This window comes from Meriones unguiculatus, chromosome 1 (assembly GCF_030254825.1).
Source record: "Meriones unguiculatus strain TT.TT164.6M chromosome 1, Bangor_MerUng_6.1, whole genome shotgun sequence".
Classification (NCBI taxonomy): Eukaryota; Metazoa; Chordata; class Mammalia; order Rodentia; family Muridae; genus Meriones; species Meriones unguiculatus.
The window spans coordinates 186,024,995-186,044,140 of NC_083349.1; the positions used below are offsets into that span (position 1 = coordinate 186,024,995).

General features: G+C 41.9%; 1 protein-coding gene across 7 annotated transcripts in view; it reads right to left on the minus strand.

Annotated features, from left to right (window-relative positions):
* Bco2 (beta-carotene oxygenase 2) overlaps positions 1–19,146 on the minus strand; it is a 26,941-nt gene continuing 7,795 nt past the window's right edge. For 6 of the 7 annotated variants that reach the window (XM_060373610.1, XM_060373606.1, XM_060373599.1 and 3 more), the window contains 10 exons: positions 14,705–14,916; positions 14,195–14,310; positions 12,859–12,961; positions 8,662–8,790; positions 7,529–7,689; positions 6,338–6,505; positions 3,219–3,356; positions 2,441–2,623; positions 1,614–1,724; positions 1–595 (listed from right to left, as the gene is read on the minus strand). In XM_060373610.1, coding sequence (XP_060229593.1) covers positions 482–595; positions 1,614–1,724; positions 2,441–2,623; positions 3,219–3,356; positions 6,338–6,505; positions 7,529–7,689; positions 8,662–8,790; positions 12,859–12,961; positions 14,195–14,310; positions 14,705–14,894 — 1,413 coding nt within the window. In that variant the 5' untranslated portion in view covers positions 14,895–14,916 and the 3' untranslated portion in view covers positions 1–481. The remainder of the gene's footprint in view (positions 596–1,613; positions 1,725–2,440; positions 2,624–3,218; positions 3,357–6,337; positions 6,506–7,528; positions 7,690–8,661; positions 8,791–12,858; positions 12,962–14,194; positions 14,311–14,704; positions 14,917–19,146) is intronic. The other variant, XM_060373588.1, reaches the window with a different exon arrangement.

Genomic DNA, 19,146 nt, shown 5'->3' on the forward strand with positions numbered 1-19,146 from the left:
TTACCTCAAAATTATGTTTTAATAGAAATGAAAAGCCATACATCCGGGTTTATTATCATTATTAGTTATTTTACCACTGCTACAAAACAAAGCCAAACCTCAACGGACAGAACAATTTAAGGAGGAAGTGTTTTCTTGGCCCACAGTTTCAGGAGATCCAGCCTGCCCTAGCAGGTTAGCATGGTGGTGCACCCCATCAGTGACATGGGGTGAAGGCCATTCACAGTGGAGTGGACCGGGAAGCAGAGAGAGAACCTGGGCCTTCCAAGGCTGGTCCCTGGTGTCTGGGAGGCCTCACCCACTAAGGTTTCCACAGCCTCCCAAAATAGTGCCCCCAGCTGGGAACAAGCATTCAAAATATGAGTCCTTGGTGGTCAGGGTGGGGTCCAAACCACAATAGGTTTGGGGTGAGACCCACCATTTTCTCTCTTCTGTAAGGTGCTCCCCTTGGAACCTGATCCCAGACCCTGTGGTTGTGGCATCAGATGGGCACAAATGTGCCGTGGAACCCATAAGGCATCCGCACAGGTACTTCTGCTCGCCCCAGTTCTGCAAAGTTCTTGGCATCCAAGACAAGGAGAAAGTTACTTTCACTCTAGGAAAGGAAAGCAACAATGAGAGTCACTCTTCATCTGAGAATCCATCTCCCCTGGCCAAGGAAGAAAGTGTGTCGTACTCATGTTCATATCTGTTCCTGGCACCTACTGCAAGGCCTCACCTAGCCACCCACTAACTGTACATTTGCTGCACTGGATGGAAACAGCAAGACTGAAGAAGTTCATACCCTAACGCAAAGAAATAAAGCTGTTCGTGCCAATCCTCCTCATAAGATGGCTTTGAGTCCAACAATATCTTTAGTTGGCTCTTTCCAGTCTTGTAAAGCACATAGGAATTCTTTCTCCCAGATTAGGATCTGTACAAAGATCAGCATTGTAAGTCAGACTGAGATTTGTGCGTATCTAGTTGTTAGAGTGCTGAGTGTCTGAAATAAGCTCCTAGCAGACATTATTAATTAATCACAGCACAATGGCACTTTTTTAAAAAAAAAACTAAACCATTAAAAGGCACAGCATCCCACACCCAGGTGCCACTAATAATTGATCAAAGCTGGTCTTGCTGTAAGATTGCCCAGACAAGTCAATAAGTAGCATTATTGAGACAATCGCCAGAGCTCATGATACTGGACATTTTTAGGTCGGTTCACAGATGAGGGTATGAGCATCAGGCCAGAAGCCAGATGATTTGAACACTGGCTTTACCACTGTGAGATCAGACACAAGTCACCTGCAACTTCTTGAAAGTGGCAAATTCCACATGAGTGAAATGCTATCCCATAGTTTTTAATAAAATCATAATATCTAAGAAAGTGCATCATATATAACAAGTACCTAAGGAAACATCATGTTGCTATGACTTTGCACATAGAACTTTAAAATGTGATAAAGTGTGGTCTGCAATTTGTTACAGTGGGGAATGTTACACAGTAAAAAGGGGAAGAGGACAGAGAAGGTGCCATAAGGCGTCAAAATAAATTATGGGCTGCAGCATTACAAATCACACTCCAACAAATTAGTGCTGCCCTTCTCTGACCAGTGACAGGTAAATAAACTTACCTGGTTGGGGGTGATCACCACAGAGAGTATAACCCCACTATCTTCCTCATCAGCTCCTGGCACTGGAACAAAAATGGGCTCTGAGGGATAAAAGCCATCTTCTCTCCAAACCTGCAAGTTCCCCCAGTACACACACAAAAGACATCTGATGAGAGGTGAGGGGTAGCTGGGAGGCATTCTACAGCATTTGTAACTCATGGCATAAATTAGGCTGTCAACAGAATGTTCCAACCGTGAACCCAAGCCCTGGCTTACTGCACTGAATACAGGTAGAAGAAACCTCTACTGTCTCTAGCTCACCGTCTAAAACATTTTCCCATCAACCAGAAATTTAGGGGTCACTACAACCTTCGCCCTGTAGTTTCTCCAAAGATGACATCAATTTACCATTATTTCCCCAAGCTTTGACTTTCCTTTAGATTTCCTTTGTTTAGGAGATCCATGACTCTCAAACTTAGGAAAACAGCTAAGCCGTTGTCGTAATATTAAAGAATTCGGAGACAGCTCGGAGACAGCCCAGCAATAGGAACACTGGCTGGTCTTACAGAGGGCCTGGGTGTGATTCCCAACACCCATGCAGCAGCTCACAATTTCCTGTAACCCCAGCTCCACGGGATCCAACACCCCCTTCTGACCTCCAGAGCTCCTGCACACATGTGATGCATAGAATACACTCAGCAGGCACGAAAGCACGCATGCACGCACGCACAAGACAGATATTCAAATTTTTTTGGGAAAGGTAATACATCTGAAAACTACCTTAAACAAAGCAGAAATTAATTCAAAGGGCAAAACATGTCTTTGAAAAGACAAGAGATTTTCATTACCGTCAGTGTCTTGTTCACCACGTCCACCTTAATCAGAGAGTCCCCCACCAAATGCCGAAAACCACAGCCGTAGAAGAAATTATACTTTTTGCCATTGACTCGGCCATAGTTGATCTGAGGAAATTCAATCCCCCCTTCCTCTTCCAGGTCCTGGTGGTGTAGATTTTCAGGAGAGCACCAGATCTAAGAGAGATCCCCCAAGGGTGTAAAGTGGCTGCTTAATTCTCTTTATCATCTTCTCTCAATTCTCTTTCCTTTCTTTAGTGCACAAGTTGTGACAGGAGTTGAGAACTAAAGTTTGCGTCATCTAGCACACTATTCCCCTTTTCCTAGCGAGTGTCCATGCAGATGATGTGGTCAGGTGTTGTGACTAAGATGTCATGTGGCACAGGAGGTGGGGTGCTTCCTTGTTTTGCTAAAAGTAAGGCATGTGTAGCTGAATTTCAGTGAAATTCCCATGGGAAAAGCAGTGTCTTTGAAAGATGAGGCAGATGGGGTCAGTCTGAAAAACTCACACATTCTACAACCACTGGCAAGTTGCATAGATCTGGCTCAAGACACAGAAAGTGTGGTTAAACACCATGTCCACCCCTCCCCTCCAGTTTCTGTGACTCTTGTGCAAACAAGTTTCCATGACCTCACCCAAGCTCAGCCAAAGGTTATGAAACCTGCAGGACACCAAACATTTGGAGAGTAGCCAAATAAATAAGTAAGCCAAATAAATAAGTAGTAAAGTAATGTCACCAAATCCTCGGCCCAATGTCTGCCGGGAGCTTACCTCCCCATCACCCTGTTTCACAGCACTGGCTGAAGAATAGGACAGTGGGCTGAGGTTCTCTCCCTCAGGGGTATCCACACTGACATCTAAGGGCAAGACAAATCTTCGGGGGAAAGATTTTGCCATTGACTTATAGACCTGTTCAAAACAGAGAAATCAACAGATGGGGGGGGTGGAGAAGTCATCTCTAGGATAATTAACTAGTAACTTAAATTCAATCATTACTAGACTTGTACAAATAATTCCAATTCATTCATTGAATACATTTTTATTGAGTACCTACTGTACTAAATATTGCTTAGACATTGAACATAAAATTTAGATTCTAGGGGTGGAATAGTAACTATAAAATTAAGAATTTATTAATTAGCATCAACTAAGCAAGTGATTAGGTAGTCAACGGCCCCAAGGACTAGACAGTAACAAGAGAAGCCCCCTTTTCATGTTTGCTGGTTCAAGAAAGGGCCAGCTTAGCAGCCTAGGGTTGCTCAAACCCCACAGAGTCTTGAGCAAGACCAGCTTTCCAGACTGGCTCCTGGAAACTGAGTTCTTCTTAGACTGCTGTATCTGATAAGATGTGTGAGACCTTGAACGACACCATGTAGCAATAAAGAGTTCATGACAACGCTATGGTTTAAAAAGAGCACCTGGGGGCTAAAGATGTAGCTCAAAGGTGCAGTGCCTGCCTAGAATGTATAAAACCTAGGGCTTAATCTCCAGTGAAAGAGGAAAAACATTAATATCCAGGGGTCGAGAACTTCAGGACCTGCAGTTGGCTGTGTAGGCCTGAATGCCTATGGGCATGATCCCAGTGAGACCCTGAACAGCCGTGCTTGAACGTCCCAGGAACAGAACAGCTCACACATGGCATCACGACTCCTTTACATGTGCCCTGTGCAAGCAGCCTAGTAGAGTATGCCTTGCCTGCTGCAAGCTTAGGGCTGGCTTCATCCAGAACCTTTTTGTTTGTTTGTTTTGGATTCACTTTGCTGTTAAACTAAGCCTTGTGGGTCTTCCTTGTGAACTCTGATGCTTCGGGCGATCCCAGGAACTTCGAAATAGTCTGAATGCTAAGATGGTATTTCAGCAGAAGATGTAAAGAGAACATGCATGGTTCATGCAACTGCATGCTTTAAGTATACTTTTGACCCTATGTCACTTCCATCTCACACAGAGATGTTTTCACTGGGGAAAATACAATGCTGTTCTTTATTTCAATTTTTCTGAAATTCCCAGAGGATTAGCTCTTTAAAATTTATCAACATTGTTTCCTTTTGTAAAACCTTAGCTAAACAAAAAGATATTTAAGGTTGGGTCTGGTGATGGGAATCAACTATTCTTTTGAGAAGAACTACAGAAAGAAAAATCTGGATAAAAATGCTTAAAATAGGTGTTTGGTGGCAATTATGAGCTAGAGAGGCCACAGAAGACAACGAGGCTGAGATTTAGGAGGGAAAGGAAACCCACAAATGAGTCAGGTGTTAGAGGCAACTCTTCCCCTGGGCAAGAAGCACAAAAACATTAGTCACTGAGAAACGTAAATCAAAACCACAAACACCATGCCACACCCAGTGGGATGGTTATTATTTTTAATGAAAACATTATTGAGGCTAGGTCAGTGGTTCAGTGGGCAAAGACACTTGCTCTGCCAGAGTCCATATAAAGCCAGGGTTAGAAGTTTGCATAGCACAAACATCTCTTACGCCCCAGCATCTACTGGGAACTGAGGGGCAGAGACAGGCGGGTTCCCAGAAATGGTGGTTTTTCTACCAGGTAGCTAGGATTACAGGCCTGTACCATCAGGCCTGCCTTAAACTTTTTTCTTTTGAGAGAGAGTCTCACTATGTATCCTCGGCTGCCCTGGAACCCACTATGTGAACAGACTGGCCAGGAACCTATAGAGACCCAGCAGTCTCTGCCTGCCAAGTGCTGGAATTAAAGGCATCAGTAGCCATATCTAGTTTAAACAGTTTTTTGTTTAAAAGAAGGAATCGGTGTACTTCATCACACTAATAAAATAAGGGATAAAAGCCATGGGATACTCTCAATAGTGAGGGGAAAATATGAAATGCTACATCTATCCATGATAAAAATTCTTAGTAATATAGAAATAAAAAAGAGAAGTCTTCTAATCTAACAAAATATACATTTAAAAAAAAATCTAAGGCTGAATGTATTTGCATATGGCTGTAATCTCAGAACTTGGAAGACAAGGGCAATAGGGCCAGAGTTCGAGGGCAGTCTTGGCTATACAATGATTCCAAGGCTAACCTGTGCTTGGTGAGGCTTTGTCTCAAAAAGACATCTACTGAAAATTTATGTTCACATGCAATCAGTGCACAATAACTTTGTCATATTCATCAAAACTGTAAGCTACCAAAATGTTCTTAAAATAGTCGAATGGATAGTCAACTAGTATAAACACACAAGACACTGTTGTTCAATAATAATAATAATAATAAAACTATCAAGACTCAATAAGACATGGAGGAACCATAATTGCATACTACTAAAAATAAAAGGAAGGAAGGAAAAGAGGGAGAAAGCCTAAACTGAGCACATCTATAATCATTCAAGAGGGCAAGGAAGGAAGATGCTGCATGTTCAAGGCCAACCTGGACTACAGACTTTGTGAAACAGACAGACTATAGAGACAGCATTTAGTACATTTAATACGATGGGTGAGCCTGTGGTGATAATGGATCATCAGGTGTGGCAAATGTTTCACAACAATGCAAGATGTTAATGTTGGGCTGGTGAGATGATGATGGGGCAAAACAGTTTGCTGCACAAGCCTGACAGCCTGAGTTCAGTTCCCAGCTCATGCACACACACCAGACATATACATACATACAATAACAATAAATAAAAACATACAAAATAGTAATACTGAGGAAAGTGGGGAAAAGAAATACATGGGGAAACGCTCCATGCTTTCTGCTTGGTTTTTTTATTATTATTATTTAAACTTAAGCTTATACTGCTCTACACAGACCGTTAATTAACAGAACAAGCAACAGTATTAAACCTGTTGCTTGTTAACCTGTCGTTAACACCTGGCATGGTGCCGCGCCCCTTTACTCCCAGCACTCAGAAGGCAGAGGAGGTCAAATGTTTACCTGATCAAGCCCTTCCCCAGCTTTCCTGAGATTCTGTAGCTGGTAAACTTCTAGGCTGCTCCCGTCATCCTGACAGCACAGATCAATCACAATGCAGCCCTGGTCCTCAAAGGCATTGATTTGATGAAAGGTAACAAATGGCTTGCTGGAGTACACTCCTGTGAGAGGCTGCAGGGCGCACAGACAACGCAGACCGACACTCAGTTCTCTCTCCCTTCCCTGCCCTTCCCCTCCTTTCTGCCTCCTTTCAGAAGAAAGTCCACAAAGCCCAAATTAGGAGATAAGCCATGGTCAGTAGGGATAAAGAAAGAAATAGCAGGATACGCACCCCCACTCAGATGCTATGGTTGGGGATACGCAGCCCACTTACATGCCATGGCCAGAGATACGCCCCCATTTACATGCTCTGGTCAGTAGGTATAAAGGAAAAAAATCAGAATACAAAAGCAAATATACTTTGATCTAAGCCTTGCTTGCTTAAGTCATCTCACTTCATTCTAATCAGTGAACCAAGGCTGTTTGACACAAACCCATCTATTGTTATGACTAATTTAAAGGTCCTCCTGAAATGTGGCCGAATGTTCTACAGGATAAATAGATCCTAGGCTCTAACTGCAAGATTAATAGAAAGCACTGCCACTTACGATGTTTATTATAAACTAAGTGAGGAATTGAAAAATACACTCATTCCAATGATTTTGTAATGAAATGGGGGTACCTTAAATTTAGGATGTTGTCTTCTTAGAGAGAAACATAGACAAATACAGTGGTGCTATTACTGACGGGGACCCTGAGGAGATATTCGGCCGACATGCATGGACTTCAGTGGGGACAGCACGCCAAGAAGTCCCAGAAGCAGCTACCTTAAGCCGTGAAGTGTCATTGCAGAAGTGACAAAGAGCCCTGATAAACTGCACCCCTCTGCACTACTGTGGCACAAGAGAACTCGTGATGACAGAGCCTCCTGTGCCCTTTCAGTTCAAGCCCTTGAAAAACATCCCCTACAGTTTCCCAACATACAGCGTCCACCGTGCTCATTAATAAACAGCCAGCCCAACCAGCAGAAGAATATAACAGCCTTAATTAGGAACGCCTTTCAAAATAATGCCCGGCGAGGGTGAGAAATCAGCCCTGCAGAAATTCGCCTTCGGGCACAGACACTTTCGTTACACATAGGCTCAGATACTCAGCCTGTCCGGTGTGCTTATCCACCACATGGAATCGTGTGTTATACTGGGGCTCCCAGCTTATCCCGTCAGCAAAGGCCTTTCCCCGGATCTTAGAAGTGACAAATTTCCACAGCTTCATCTTTAGAGGCTGCTCGATGAAGATTACATAGTTTTCTGTCATTCCTAAAAGGTTCCAGGAAACAATAAAATGTTACTTGGCAAACTAGAGTGAGCTGAAGTGTGTTAGTAAGGGGGCCTGCTGGCCTGAGCAAGCACCATCCAGAAATACCTAGCTGTTTGACAGCTCAGCTGAACATATTTCCTGTTTCTACACAGAAAAGAGAACTGCTAAGAACTCTTGGGCTAATGCCTTAGTTGGTTTTTTCCCCACTTTAAATCATTTTGCTTTAAGGATAACAGAAAGCAGAACAATATTAAAGTGCCACTTATGCTCAGTGCACTTGGTCCTCGGTCCTCCTCCTGTACACGCTGGAGGTGAGGACCTAGGAATATTTGGCTATATCACAATATATAATACATAAAATAAGTGTTCTGAAGAAAGGCTAAAGCATCTCAAAAGTTAACAAAACATCATCATCATTATTATTATTATTGGTGATGGTGGTGGTAGTGGTGGTGGTTTTTAAAGACAGGGTTTCTCTGTGTAGCCTTGGCTGTCCTGGACTCACTTTGTAGACCAGGCTGGCCTTGAACTCACAGAGATCTGCCTGCCTCTGCCTCCCAAGTGCTGGGATTAAAGGTGTGAGCCACCACATCTGGCACAAAACATTATTTTTAAAGGCTGAAGCAATATGCAAAATATAAACACACACACACACACACACACACGAAAGTCAAGACCTTTTCATGTGTGACTATTATTTTAGGACTTTAACATCGACTAAAATTTTTAATCATCAATTAACATTTCTAGTAACTACTTTCATTAAGCAGACATGTCTCTTCAAGCAATCTGCAGGCTAGCGTAAGGAGTTCAAGACTAAACAGAGTAACTTAACTGGCATTGATGTAATCCTGATCTCATTATCATGATACTATTAGACATGATCAGCGTGGTATTTGCCAAAACTGATCTTCCTGATACAACAACATTAAGGCGGAGCCCAGTGCCACCCACCTCAGCTATAGACTCACCAAAGCTGTGGTAATAAGAGGGCTTCATCGCCTCCCTGGAAGTGATAGAACACAGCACCTGTGCTCCGTGAATCGTCTCCCCAGACTCTCTCTTCTCTGGGGGAACCCGAATAACATTATAGCAAGAACCTGGACAACAAGAATTTCTCCCTTTACCATTTTCACTTGCATTCTAGAATGAAATATAACCCTTGCCCTTGCGAGTATTTAGTGAGTGTGCCATAAATAGTCATTGATGGATTAACTGATAGCACATGTTTATGTAGCTACTCAGTGAATGAATAAATACTTAGATAGTACTGGATTATCTTCCTGGTATTATATTTTGCAGTATAAGACATGATGAACTTGTACAATTGTGAAATTCCATTTCACAATCACTATTGTTCTTTAGGAACAAAATAACCACCATTTTTTTTTCTTGGTTCGTTTATTCTGTGGCCATTTACTGATCGCCAATTATATTCCAAACACTGTTCTAAGTATTCTAAACACTATATCCCAAACTCTCCTATATAGCAGCACACAGAACAGATAAGATCTGTTCGCCTCTAAAACTCAAATTCTAATAAAATATCTAAGCAAAAATGCATCTGATGGCAATATGAGCTGTAAATAAAACAAGCTAGGAAGAGGAACTATAGTGGTTGTGTATGGGTGTGCTTCACTCTTTGCCATTCTGAATATCTGGAGGAAATGCATCCTAGCAGAGAAAGTGCATATGCAGCCAGCAACCATTTGTAGTGTTCAAATAATAACGAAGAGAGGCCAGGGTAGTCCTGTCTAATAATCAAGGAGGAGAATCTAAAAGCTAAGACTGGAGAGGTGGGTGGGGTTAAGAAGCCAACTGTGCCACTATGTTGAGAACACAAGAAAGTAAGATAAAGGAGTTATCAAAGAAACCGAGTAAAAGGTTAGTTCAACAATCTTGATTGTGAGAACGTGGTGGCCATGGAAGTGATGACATGAGGGGGAGGATTTTAAAGGTATTTTGAGGGCATTGCTGAGATGAATATTTTGATTAACTGGGTGTAGGTGTGAGAGAGAAACATGAAGAATAATGATTCCAAAGCTGCCATTAGCAATTAGAAGGATGGAGTCACCATTTTGAGAAAATTTAGAGAAAAGATTTTGAGAAAAGATCAAAAAGTTGGTTTTGTGGCGCCTGCTGACATCCTGGTAAAAATGCTGAATGAGCAATAGATACAAATTACTGCAGGTGTCCAGAATGGAGAGGCAGGTTTTGAGAGACCCCACTACCTACACAGGAAACATCATGTTCCAGACAGTGACAAAAATACAGACAAGAACAGTGATGGATTAATATGAAGAAAACAGTTTAAATATTAAAAACTAACTGGGTTAATAAAACATCCAAAGAATTTTTGCTAATTTATAAAGAGGATCTTAAAATATCTGAAAAGGCTAAAACATCATTATGATTCTCACTTTAATTTCTAAATCCCCTTTCTACACTTCTTAGTTCTTAAGAGTAGACATTAATTGCAGACATTTAAAATTACACTACGAATTAACATACTCCCCAAATATATCCTGGGAATTCAGGCTCCCTGCACCTACATACACACTTAGTTCCAGTTCAAAACCAACTCACTGAACCAGATAATCAAATGAGAAAACAGAAGCATGTTTAGTGTTGGTTAGGATTAGAGTATAAAAGGATTCCCAGTGTTGGCAATTGGATTACTCAGTTCACTGAATTTAAACACTTACTCACTAAACTATTCTAGCTAGAGGACTCTGAAGGCATCTTGAAGGCATTCCGAAGGAGAGGCATCTAATACTCTGAGGGATGCGAAGAGGACCTGCCTTGCTCAGCACCTTGACTCGGATTCTGGCAGAGTCTCCAGGAAGTTGAGGTGAAGTAACAAGTGAGATTCAAAGGCTGCTTGTACCAAGCTCCCCTGGGTCCATAGTAAGGGTGCAGATTCTCCGCCTCTTTTCAGTTCTGCTAAACCAGAATTCCTACAGATGGGTGGAGCCATGATCTACTCTGATAGCAAGCATTCTAGCTGATTCTTAGATGCATTAGGTCGAGATTGATAATCTAGTGACTCTTTTAGGATATATAACTAAAAATGATATTTTCAACATTACAAATACGGTTCAAAATAAAGCACTTGCTTAATAGAGTTAATAAGTGGATTTTATGATCAAAAAAGTGATGAGTGAAACAAAAACCCTGCTGAGTCACTATATCCATTGAACTGTTTTGCCAAGAAGGCACTCTACTGTTTCCTATAACGCTTTTTAAGAATCAACCCCAATTACTTGGCTCTATCTGGCTAATAATGAATAAAAATGGGGGATATAGACAAACAGGTGTGGGCTTATAGGAAATATTATGAGAAGCCTTAACCCCCTCGTTGGAACATCCTGCGTCAGTTCTAGAACTAGCAGTGGTGGTGTCCGAGGTCTGAGTAGGTTCAGGAGACCGTTGCCCCCAGGGGCGAGACGTGCTCCATGCCAATTGACTAACTCCATGTTTTCCTCCACTTTTGAAAGTCATTTAAGGTTCTTAAATTATTTTTTCCCTTTTTTTTAAAATTTTTCATCAATTACACTTTATTCATTCTGCATCCCCCCCATAAGCCCCTCCCTCCTCCCCTCCCAATCCCACCCTCCCTCCTCCCTCTGCTTGCATGCCACTCCCCAAGTCCACTAATAGGGGAGGTTCTCCTCTCCTTTCTGATCTTAGTCTGTCAGTTCACATCAAAATGGTGAGTGCTCTCTGTCACGAACAACTCCACATTTGGCTAAGGCCGAGGACCTGGCTTGCTTCCATGTATGTGGACCTATCTGCATTGCCCACGTGGCACGCCTGGGTTGGCTACCCAGAGGCTATTTAAGCTGTGGGCTGGCTTTCCCCGGGGTCCGAGGATTGTTCAAGGTTCCTGAATAAACTGCATTGAAAAAAAAAAAAAGAATCAACCCCTATCTGAGAGCAAAGAAAACAAGCTGGGTGGGAGATTATTCGAGAAACCCCATCTGTACCCAAGCCAGTAAAAACTGGACCTGTAGCATTCGCCTTCACGTACACTCAAATGTGCACAGATATAGGCCTACAAGGGAGCAATCCACAAAGCCAGCTATTCACAAAGGTACATACCGTAACCCTAACCCCAGTCTCCCTGACTGTAGACAACCCTAACCCCAGTCTCCCTGACTGTAGACAACCCTAACCCCAGTCTCCCTGACTGTAGACAACCCTAACCCCAGTCTCCCTGACTGTAGACAACAGGCTGATTCAAGACACATAGTCATAAATATCGAATACTCTCACCCAGGACACTCTTGTTCAGAAACGTGTGTTCTCAAGCACAGAGTGGGGTTATATGCTCAGAGGAAGTGGAGGAAGAAATGGTGACTGGGTGTAGGCAGAATGTTAAGTAATATCAACATAGCCTTCAGGACTCAGTGACGTAAAACTAATAAGATAGCCCAACAGAGTGACTCACAGCAAGCCTTTGCGTGTAAAGTCAAGCCCAGTTTCAGGTCTGGCTACAGAGACATGGAAAAAGGCTCAAGCAAATGACTTAAACATCCTGGGAGTTCACTGGCCTCACCTGTAAAGTAGAGGTGATAATACAGCCTTCGAGAGTTGGTATGTACGGATTAAAACAGAAAGCACAAAGAAATATGTTTATCCCTAGCCCATCTTAGGTATTTAACAAACATGCACTGTAATCATTAGGTATTGGAATGTTCTGGAGCATATCGGTAGCAGCTTTGGAAGTGTGTAGATGACCAGCAAAGTAGTATGGGGTAGAGTTATGAATGCCACCCCGCTATGACCCTAACTTACTTTGTAGTTAGTTACTCCTGTGTGGTAGACATTGGGCCCTCCCTAATTACCTTCTCTGTAGCATTTCACATCTCTTGCTTTTACAATATAGTATGTTCATATATTTAAAGTTCATATTCAAGAGATATGTGCTAAAAATGCCTACAATGTTTATACTACCAAAGTCACAATGGAGCATAAAAAGACAAAGGAGATCAATCGCTAAGCAAGGGCACAAAAGAACCACAGAACACATATTTATACGTGCCTCTTTGGAGGCTGCTTCCTGAACCCCTCAAGTGATGTTTCCTGTTTATGTTTTAAACGTAATGGAACGTTGGGAAACAGTTTATCCTTAATTATATCTAAAAATACTTTGATCTTCACTTCACCTCTTGGTCCATAGGTGTTTCCCATATTATACACAGTTCCATCTGGGTCGTAATGAGGGTGTGCGGTTGCCCCATTCACAGCAATGAACGTGCTCCAGTCCACCTGCAGGTTTAAGAATTATAATGATACCAATATATCTTTATTGTAACATAGAAGCAGGTCATCTATGCTGAAAGTATGATATAAGAAAGCTCTGAGAACTCTACGTCATTTTTCCTGCTCAGGAGAAAGAAACAGATAAGAAACAAAACAATTAAAACCAGCAGTACTGCGGCCACCAGCCAAAAACATCTGTGTGGATTCGTCTAATATCACAACAAAGTTCAAAATAAGCATAGCAATTATAATCAAAATTGAAATTAAAATTTTAGTCTGAGGTGATGGAACACACCTATAATCCCAGTACTTGGGAGACAGAGGTAGGAGGATCACAAGTACAAAGCCAACCTAAGGTACACAGAGAGTTCCAGGCCAAGGTGAGCTACAGAGCAAGACATGGCATCAAAAACAAAATTGTTCTGAAATTTTACTAATGAATGTGCCAGGGCAATATGGGTCTACTCAGCCTCTACTCTGATAGTCATTGTTCTTTGTGATGTTGAAACTAAGGAAGGAGTTTGGGATTATCTTTAAGAAAAACTAACCCTCTTCTTCCATGAGAATTCTGGCACTTTGCCCAAAGTTTGGCTATGAGACCTGGAGGGGATAGGAACTCCACAAGGAGAACAATAGAGCCAAAATACCTGGGCCTGGGTTCGGGGGAGGACTTGCAGAGACCAATACTCCAACCAAGGACCAGGCATGAAGAGGAGGACCTAGAATCCCTTTTCAAAGAAAGTCCATAGGCCACTCAGTTTCTAAGTGGGTTCCCTAGTAAGGGGAACAGAGACTGTCTCTGACATGAACTCAGTGGCTGGCTCTTTGATCACCTCCCCCTGAGGGGTGCAGCCTTGCCAGGCCACAGAGGAAGAGGATGCAGCCAGCCTTGATGAGACCCGATAGGCTAGGGTCAGATAAAAGGGGAGGAGGTCCTCCCCTATCAGGGGAGTAGAGAAGGGGCATAGGGGGAGAAGAGGGAGGATGGGTGGGACTGGGAGAAGACAAGGGAGGAGGCTACAGCAGGGATACAAAGTGAATAAACTGAAATAAATAAATAAATCAACCCCGGGACCCATTCTAATCCTGCCAGAGGGTGCTGGTAGCCTAAATTAATGGATGCCTTGTATGCGTGAGGATGAGCCTCTGATTTCTTCTTTAGCTGCAGAGATTCTACAAGGTACTCTAAATAGAAAGAAAATTAGGACCTATTTTATTCATTTTGGGCCTACACATTACCTTTTCCGTCCTTTCCAGAGTTTCAATGTCCACTTTATTCATAAAATTGGTCTCTGTGCTCAGGAAATAATCACCCTTGTACTGTACGAAGTTGACACTGGTGTTGTCAGTCATAGCTGAAATCAGGGAGCAGACACTGAGCACAGACATTGAGGGAGAAAATTCACCCCCTCTCTTTCACACACACACACACACACACACACACACACACACACACACACAGTGTGGATTTTTTAAGGGCTGGAGAAATGTCTCACAACTTAAGAGCACATATTGCTCTTCCAGAAGACCTCAATTCTGTTCCTAGCACCCACATAGGGCAGCTAACAGCCATCTGTAACCCCAGCTCCAGGAGATTTGACACCGTCTTCTGGCCTCAACAAACACCCACCATCACAGATACATATACATAAATAAAAATATCTTTTTTAAAATCTATATTTTTCAAAAATTCTATTTGTACAGATACTAATTTAATTAGAGATCACTGTTATTTTAAGGGCTACTTACTGGGTTGCTCAAACCTTGACATGAAACGTTCAAAAATATTCTTGCATGGGTCAGGCAGGGCCAGTGTGCCAAATTCTGAGATCACAATTCTGTCCCCAGCACTGTTGGCCTTGTATGTGTCACTCTGTAGAAACCTGCTCTTGTATGTCACTGTGCCCTTCTCCACTCTGAACTGGTGAAGCAAAGCCATCCCATCAAACCAATGATTGTATCTGCAAACGGGAGGAAAGAATAGAAATTCACTTATGAGTAAGGAAAGCATGGGTCATAATGAGGGGGCAGAGGGATATTTTTGCCATCTAACTAGAAAGATAGTAGAGTCATGTTTCCCCAGAACTACCCAATCACGCAGAGAACTTGAAATTATGGAACAACAGTGTTCTCAGTTCTCTGGGCTACAAAAGGGAAGAGCAACTTGCATCCTCCTGACCCCTACCCTATGACCCTTAACCCCTGTCAAAAATCTCACTTTCCAATGGGCTGAAGTAAAACCCTACAGTGGTGATCCCTGAGATAATTATGCTGATTTTCCTATAGGTAAGAAGACAGAGAAAGCGTGGCATTTTCCAAATCAGAACAAGTTCTTAAAAAGAAGCCTTTGTCCTCATATCTTAAGTGCATCTGTTTACTATAATTTTTTCAGTTTTATTCTTTGCATAATCATTTGTCTTATGACTATACTTAGAAATTGCCTATTAAAGAGATGGAGCAGGGTTAGCAAGATGGTTCAATGGGTAAGGTGCTTGCTTGCCAACAAACAAGCCTGTTGACCTGAATACAATCCCCAGAAACCACAGGATGAGAGGAGAGAACAGACTCCTGAATGTTGTCCTCTGATCTCTACATATATGTGGTGGCAAATGTGAAAATAAAAACTAAACCATGGAACACTAAAAACCTGTAAGAAAAAAAAATGTAGCCTTGTTTCAAAATAAAAGTTGTCCCAGCCAGTGTGGCAATACATAACGACAATCTCAGTATTTTCTGGAGAGCTGGGTGCAGGAGGACTAGGAGTCTGAGGCTGCCCTGAGCTAAGGCCCTGCCTCAAATGCTTGATGTCGTCAGCACGGGCAAGGAAGGCTTATATCATTGTCCGAGAGACAGCCGCTCCTGAAATCAGAGCTGCTTTCTGTTCACTTGGGCTCCAGTCAGCCTTACTCACAAGAGCCAAGAGAAATGAGTAAAGTTTCCACTGATGACTAAGGACAAACCAGCTGTAGAGGTCAGTGCTCGTTACCCCAAAATCCGCCACTCCGACACACCATTGTGAGCCTGAAACACTTGAAAGTCAGCAGCTTCAAGAGGAGCACTGTGACCCGTTATCTTTCCAAAAGTGGGAGATAAAACCCTCTCATGAAACATGGCCTCCCTCCCTGTATCACGAGGAAGGCAGGCATCTCTGTGCCTGGAGACGGGGAGTTGAGGCAAAAAGAAAACCTTGCTAAACAAACTCCCTTTGACAGTGACCTTCCCATGATTAACTGCCCTAGTTCCAACCCTTGTCACATTCTCACAATTTACTACTCTTGGTCCAGCTACTACCCAGGCATTAGTGCTAAGAGATTTTTGAGGATCTCTCTCTCTCTCTCTCTCACTCTTTCTCCTCCCTCACGTGGATAAATATATATACAAGAATTATCAAGAACACACTGAAAATAAGAATTATTAGTATGTCTCTGTGTGTGCATTGTTTGCTTGTTTGTGACAGGGTCTCACTACTTAACCCAGGCTGGCCTTGAACTTGCTATGTAGAGAAAGCTAACTTCAAACTTGTGATCTCCCTGCTCCAGCCTCCCAAATACTCAGTTACAGGCCTGCACCACACTTGGTGACTCTTCATTTTTCTTATATGAATTGTGGAAATCCATGTTTCAGCATAACATGCCCATGACATTGAGGCAGGAAGTTTGTTTTGAATTCAAGTAGCTAGTTCAGGCTACAAAGCAAGACCACATCTCCAGCAAACAAAACAGCCAGAACCAAATCCCTTTCCTAAATATTGAATCTGCTGCTGTCTTGAGTGATGCTTTTGTCACCAGCACAGTTCTACATCCTGTCACCTTCAATTTTCCTGTTGTGTTTAGTTGTCTTATTTATTTTGGTGTGTTGGGTTTCCTAACCTTTCTTCTCGGTGGGGGTGGGGAAACTTACTCCTTTACTTAAGGTCTGGCCCCTAAATCAATGCCTTTATTCTAACTGCATTTCTTACATTGAACATCGAGTTATTGCATAGCAGTGGAAACCCTGAACATCTTCCCTTGGTATGGAAAAAAAAAACATTTTAGCAATTTCCAGTTTAGCCTTACTACCTGAGCTTAAAGATACAGGCATGAAGAAAGAGATGAGATATTACATATTCACATGTATATGAAATCATGTTAAGAAACTATCTGTTAAGTTAGATTTTCCTGTAACAGTTTACAAGAAACAGATGGTAAATTTCAACAAAAAGGCTTCCCAGCCCCTATAAGAAAGTTCTATTTTCCCTGAGACCAATTAATAATATGACACAGGTACATTTCCTAATGATGAGCCAGATTTGCTTTCTTGGACTTAATTCCGCCTAAACTTCATGAATTTTTTTGTAATGTGATGTTAAACTGTGTTTGTTAATAAATAATTTATCAGTGTCAAATTGTTCTTTTGTATATGTGTTTATAAATATAATTAGTCTGAGATTTCCTTTCTTGCACTGTCTTTATATGCTTCCTTCATAAAATCAGTTGGTACATTTTCTTCTATTTCTAGGGCTATAAAATAATTTATAAAGCAATATCAGGATACCTCTATGTGATTTTTTGGTGGAATCATCTTTGAAATAATCTGAGACTTGTGCCTTAAAAAAATAATATATTTTTAATAATTGTCTCTATTTCAGCTGCCAAAAAGTCAATCTACCTAAACATTCTATCTCTATCTATTCTAGTAATTCATATTCTCTAGAAAGTTATTCAGGGTTTTCAAGTGTATTTGCATTGAGATCTACAAAATCTCTTACAGTTTTTTTTCTGTTTTAATAGCTATTTCTTTGTTCTCTCTCATTTTTGTTTATCTATGCTTTCTCACTTTTTTCCATTCTGTTATCTATTGGTTTGTGTACTTTGATTTTTCTCAACTTTCAATCTCTATGTAGGCCTTCATCCTCCCCTCTACCTACTGCATCCTGACCTCTAACGTAACTCCTTATCAGCCTCTTGCAGCAGCTGGCTGGGGTGCTCTGCTGTGCTTGGTGCATGCATACCATTCAGTAAAGACAAAGCTCTGCAAATTAAAATAAACGCAAGTATCTCTTAAAAATGTCTTAAAAATATCCTGAGAATGTCTCCTTCTCTTGGTCCTTGGCCTATTTCCAAAAACAGATGGAGAGGCGTGATGGAGTGTGATAGCCAGGCACAGCAGCTTGGTGTAGCTGACAGAAAAGCTGAAAGGTAGTTGATAGGAAGGAAGGAGGGGCAGGAGGTGGGGAAGAAAGGAAGGGATTAAGCCTTAAAGCACAGTGTTCAGTTCTGTAAAGTGAGTTCTGTGGATGGGTGTAATGGTGGCGGCACCCCAGGTTGGATGAACTCAAGGCTACTGAACTGTACCCTTGTAAGTAGTTAAGATAGCAAGCTTATGGGAAAAAAAATGCATTGCTCAATTTTTAACAGGTAATAAGCCCTGGAATATCAAGTCATTAAAAATACTGATCATCCCTATTTTGTAGCAACATAAAATTACGGTTGTGTGAATTTTTAAGTGTGTATGTGTGTGTATGTGTGTCTGTCTGGAGGTCAAAGAACAGCTTGCTGGAGTTGGTTCTCTCCTTTGGCCATGTGGGTCGCGCTCAGCTCATCAGGCTCGCTGGCAAACACTTTTACACATTGAGCTGTCTTGCTGCTGTGATAGCACAAATTTTTAGAAAGCGAAACAAACAAAAAAAATTCCTAGTGATGATTGCAATTCTTATTGAATTTGTTTTTGATTTATTTTATTTTATGTGTATTAAAACTTCTGTTTTCATGTATGTATGTGCAGCACATGCATGCCTAATGCCCAGGGAGGTCAGAACAGGGCATCAGATGCCCTGGAACTGGAGTTACAGATGGTTGTAAGTTACCATGTGGGTGCTGGAACTTGAACACGAGTCCTCTGCAATAGCAACACGTACCCTACCCACTGAGCAATCTCTCCAGACTGCAATTCTTAAAAAAGAAGTCTGTTGCAATACTGGAGAAGACTGGCAGAGAGTAACATGAAATTGATAAAAGAGGACGTGCCGGGTAGCACGTGCCCACCCCCAGCTCACCCCAATAACTTTACTATAGTTCAACTTTTTTTCATACAATAATTTTCCAACATTAAAAAAAAGCTAAAAAGCAGATTACATCCTAGCCATAGGCATTTCTTCTCATCATTCCATATCCCTCTTATACACCCAAAGAAACGATATCCTAAAGACCCAT